Below are 5,000 nucleotides of genomic sequence, written 5' to 3'. Positions count from 1 at the left end.
ATTCTCCGAATCGGCGTCGCCAGGGAAGCGATGTGGCGTCGCTCTGAAATCCCAAACGACAGCGAGCAGTCAACGTCGCACTCCAACTGATATGGCCTTGAGATTTTACGACAACTTCGCAACGCCGTTCACTCACTCCTCTCCCTCATCCCTCCCTTCTTATTTCTGGCAACTGCGATGCTGATTGATAATTAAGCGGGGTTATTTGATGGGTAGATTAGATCATTTTCGCGGTGATATCCTAGGCTGTGGCGTGTGCGGATGTGCTGTGAATTACAGGTTAATTACGTAATTCTGATCACTCTACCTGTCGCAAGATCAGCTGAGCAGTGCCGTAAACCGCGTTGCCAGACGGAAGAGGTGCTCAGCGGGAAATCGATTCCTTAGTCGAAGAGGTGCCTCTTTTTAAATTATTTGATACAGTTGAACAATTGAATGTATGATTCGTGATTTAATTTTGTGAACATGATGTAAGTACGATGTTGAATCATTTATAGTATACAACAGTTTGGTCGCCTTCCGGCAGCAGATTCTAGTGGCATCTGGTGCAAGTTCGTCTCCACAGGAAATGTTTCTGTGTTTCTGAAGAAATTTAACTTCATACACGTTTATGGAACCATCTACGTCTACGAATCCCAACCCCAAAGATGGAGACGTTATCTACCACGAGCTTAGGAACGGTAAGTAGTGATGTCGATCGTTGAATCGCAATATAATGGGCGTGGAAAGTGACTCAGTGGCCCTGGGTCTGGAGGAGGCCCGTTCGCTGTACAAACTTATCGTCAACATTATTCCATCTTTTACGCTGTAGAGTGACGATGGGGGCCATTTTCGTGTTGCTAGGATGGTTGTGGAGAGAGGAAAAACTTTGTGTGGCCACGTTTCCCCGTGGAACAGAGAGATATCCTAACGGGTGCGTTGGCTATGGGTGCCGTTACCAAGTGGCCCTAATGTTGTTTATCAGGTGGCGGTGCCATGCACTCTGGCCCAACCCCCCCCCCCCTCTCCCTGTCACCGCTATCGCACTCTCCCTCACACGTTTCCTTATGTCACCAGCGCGCCATTTCTCTCGTGGCAATGACGTTCCGAAACTAGGAAAAAAAAAAATCTGCCTACACGCAAAATAAGTTGCCCTAACGGACCTTATGGAAGAGATGCCAGACTTTGGTAACCAGGCAAAGCACCTGTTAAGTCCTCTCAAGTGCCACACCCATCAGTGAGTCCCCACAAGTGGCTACGTAAGGAAAGGGGAAAGGGAGAAAGAAAGAGATGGAGTTGGAGAGAGAGAGAGAGAGAGAGAGAGAGAGAGAGAGAGAGAGAGAGAGAGAGAGAGAGAGAGAGAGAGAGAGAGAGAGAGAGAGAGAGAGAGAGAGAGAGAGAGAGAGAATGTAAGAAGGGGGTAAGAGGAGGAGAAATAAAAAGCCCAGAAAGAATAGGAAAAAGAAGGAGAAAGAATCCGAAGAAGATAGAGAAGCGGTTGGAGTTAAGTGTGCGTGTGGGCGGTGATCAGGTGCGGGACACGACCCTCCCTCACGCCCAGGTGCTCTGCCGCGTTGCCTAATCTTATCAGCGGCCGATAAACAAGTTGTGGCGAGGAGAGGCACAACCTTAGAGTCCCGTGTCTGTCGACCGGCCGCGAATCCATCTCAATGCAACCTAGCGAGGTGCAGAAGGAGAAGAAAAATGATAAGAACATCATGTAGGCCTAAATCTTCGGCATCGATTTACGCTTCTTGAGTTAAAAAGACGACGAAAAGAAACAGAACAAAGGCGTTATAGACGGGGAAGAGAACGTTCGGTGTCCCCCACGTGCACCCGCAGTGGGGGCCGCGTGTCTTCACCAGCTGGTTCTATTTCTACCTTCACATTGTGCCATCTGTCAAGCCTCGGGTCGCGTACCAAACCATGGTCATTGTGGCCTGTGGTGGTCCGGCTCTCTTGCTCGCTTTTGTTGTATGGGTTCGCGGGTGGCTCATGTTTGAAGTGTTTTTTTTGCGCTTTTTTGTTGTTGTTGCTGGGTCGTTGTCGTTGTCGTTATTGTTGTTGCTGTTTTTGCTCAGATTTTTTTTTTCCTCGGGATTATTTGGCACGTTTTAACGATATGCGAGTGATGATTGCTGCCTTGTATTTTCCCGAGTTTTCCTTCTAACTTGGGTACTACTTATGACACCTTTATGTAATAACGTTCATAATGGTAAATTATAATAGATATGTTCCTTTTAATTATAGGAATAATGGTAATTGATACTTATAATGTAAATGGTATAAGAAGTGATGCTGCTTATGCATTTGTGATTAATGATAATGCTAATCATATTGGTAATATTAGTAACTGGTTGTAATGATAATTATGGTGATAATAAACATGAAGACAGTGATGACAGTTTAATGATAGTACTGATAATAAGAATGATTGTCATTATTGATATTATGGTAATTATATACTGTTGTCAATGGCAATAATAGTGGTTATTGTTGTTATTGAAATTATTATTATTATTGGAATAATAATTATTAGAATTATTATTATTATTAGTGAAATTATTATAACCATTATTTTACTATTGGCGGTGTTATTGTTACCATCACCATCATCATCATCACCATCACCATGTTCATCATCTTCACCATCACCACCATCTTCATCATCATCACCATGTTCATCATCTTCACCATCACCACCATCTTCATCACCAACATCATCACCATCATCATCACCATCATTACCACCATCACCATCATCATCACCATCACCATCATCATCACCATCACCATGTTCATCATCTTCACCATCACCACCATCTTCATCACCAACATCATCACCATCATTACCACCATCACCATCATCACCATCATCCACCCAACATAATTAACCACTCGTAGCACTTAATCACCGAATTGCCCAATTCTCTGCAATCGCCATAAGTGTATATTCGTCCCTCATTTCGTTCGCATTTCCTGTTCTCGAGATATTTGGTCCATTTTCAAACGCCTCTCGAGTGGAAACAATTTGGCTTTGGTCTTTCTGCAGTGAGATTCATGTCTGGCTCGGGCTTAATGGCTGTTTGCTGGGCTGAGTTGTTTCTGTTGGTGATGTGGGGAAGTTATTGTTGTTAATGTTGTTGTTGTTATTATTATTATTATGATTTATTATTATTATTATTATTTTTTTATTATTATTATTTATTATTATTATTATTATTATTATTATTATTATTATTTATTATTATCATTATTATTATTATTATTATTATTATTATTATTATTATTATTATTATTATTAATCTTATTATTACTATTTTGTTATTATTGTTGTTACTTTTATTATTATTATAATTATTATTATTATTATTACTATTATTATTATTATTATTATTATTATTATTATTATTATTGTTATTATTATTATTATTTATTTTATTATTACTAGTTTCATTATTATTATTATTATTATTATCATTATTGTCATCATTATGATAATAATAATGATTATTATTGTTGATGTTATTGTTATTATCATCATTAGCATTGTTATTATTTTTATTGTTATAAGCAGTAGTAGTACTATCTTCATTTTTATTGATTATATTGATAGTATGATTGTTGTTGTACTAATGAATTGATATAATGTTTTAACCATTCTTATTATTTTTACTCTTAACTCTTTACTTAATTATTATGATTTTATTTTTATAAATATTTTATTGTGATCATTATTATTTTAATTATTTTAGTGAGCTTTACTGTCAGTTTCTTCTTTCTTTTGTGTACTATCGTATTTTGTCTATTAAAACAATCTTTGTTTTATTGTTTATTGACATTTTTCCTAGTGTTTCGTATTATTTTTCTTTATTCAATTTGGAATATACCTTCATGAATTTGCAGCTTTTTTTCAAGGTTTTCGTGTTAGTTTTACATTTTTTATAATATTTTTTTTTCGTCAGTCTGCCTTCTTCTGTTTTTTCTCTGAATTATCTTCCTGCTTTCATGTCTTCCTCCTTTCCTTGTTTCAACCCATTATTTCATTTGATTATTGACTTGATTAATTATATTATTTGATTAGATTATTAATTTGATTTAATTATGATTTCATTTAAGGATTAACTTGATTTAATTATATTATTTAATTTAATGATTAACTTGATTTAATTAGTTTATTTAACTTAATTATCAAATATATTACCGCCTTCATTTCGTTGTTTATTCAGATTGTCTAATTAGCTTCCTGTCCTTATTTTGTTTATCCAGGCTTTTGTTTGTTTACTATTCTTGGTAAAATTTGTTTTTTTTTTAATAGTTTGCCATCTTTGCGAATTAAATTATTGAAAGAAAAACTTTGTCTTAGATTGTCTTGCAATTTTTTTTTTTTTTTATTCGTTGTTTGCCGTTGCTTCTCATTTGCATTCTGTTCATTCAAATTTTGTCCGAGTTGCGATCTGCTTTTTGTTGTTTGTTCCTTGTTTTGTCGTTGTTTAGTTTGGTTTTGTTTGTGGATTTTTGTCATAGGCTGTTATCTCCATTTTTCCTTATTTCTATTTATTTATTTTTGTTTATCTGTTTTATTTATATTTATTTATTTTTATTGGTATTGCTCTATCTTTTTTTCTTCTTTTTTTTTTTTTTTGTCTTAACATACTATTTTCATTTTGTTATTTTATTCATTTCCCTCCACTCGTCTACCACTATTTTTTTATATTTTTTAATTCTTTTCTGATTATCTTGCTTTGTGTTCGCTTACCACATTCATTCCGTTGTTTATTCAAATTCTCCCGTGGCTTTGGGGGGGAAGAGGCGACAGAGAGAGAGCGACACACCACAAGGCAGGGGGGGGGAAGGGGAAGGGGGAAGGGGAAGGGGGGGAGGGAAGGGGAAGGGAAAGGGAAAGGGGAAGGGGAAGGGGGAGGGGGGGGGGAAGGGGGGGGGGGGGGGGGAGGTGGGGGGGGGCCCCCGGGTGCGACGTTTTTAAAAGGGGCAAGTGTTTAAAAAGGGGCTTGACTGAA

The 5,000-nt window shown here is 37.2% G+C and overlaps 1 protein-coding gene across 1 annotated transcript in view; it reads left to right on the top strand.

The window, feature by feature from the left end:
• Positions 1-514: 514 nt before the first annotated feature.
• The window catches only part of LOC125039199 (ribosomal protein S6 kinase alpha-5-like), a 92,054-nt gene continuing 87,568 nt past the window's right edge, over positions 515-5,000 (top strand). Inside the window, exon 1 of the mRNA XM_047632984.1 lies at positions 515-680. Coding sequence (XP_047488940.1) covers positions 611-680 — 70 coding nt within the window. The 5' untranslated portion in view covers positions 515-610. The remainder of the gene's footprint in view (positions 681-5,000) is intronic.

This window comes from Penaeus chinensis, chromosome 26 (assembly GCF_019202785.1).
Source record: "Penaeus chinensis breed Huanghai No. 1 chromosome 26, ASM1920278v2, whole genome shotgun sequence".
Lineage (NCBI taxonomy): Eukaryota > Metazoa > Arthropoda > Malacostraca > Decapoda > Penaeidae > Penaeus > Penaeus chinensis.
The sequence above is the reverse complement of the archived record's forward strand: the minus strand, read 5'-3'. Positions and strand labels throughout refer to the sequence as shown.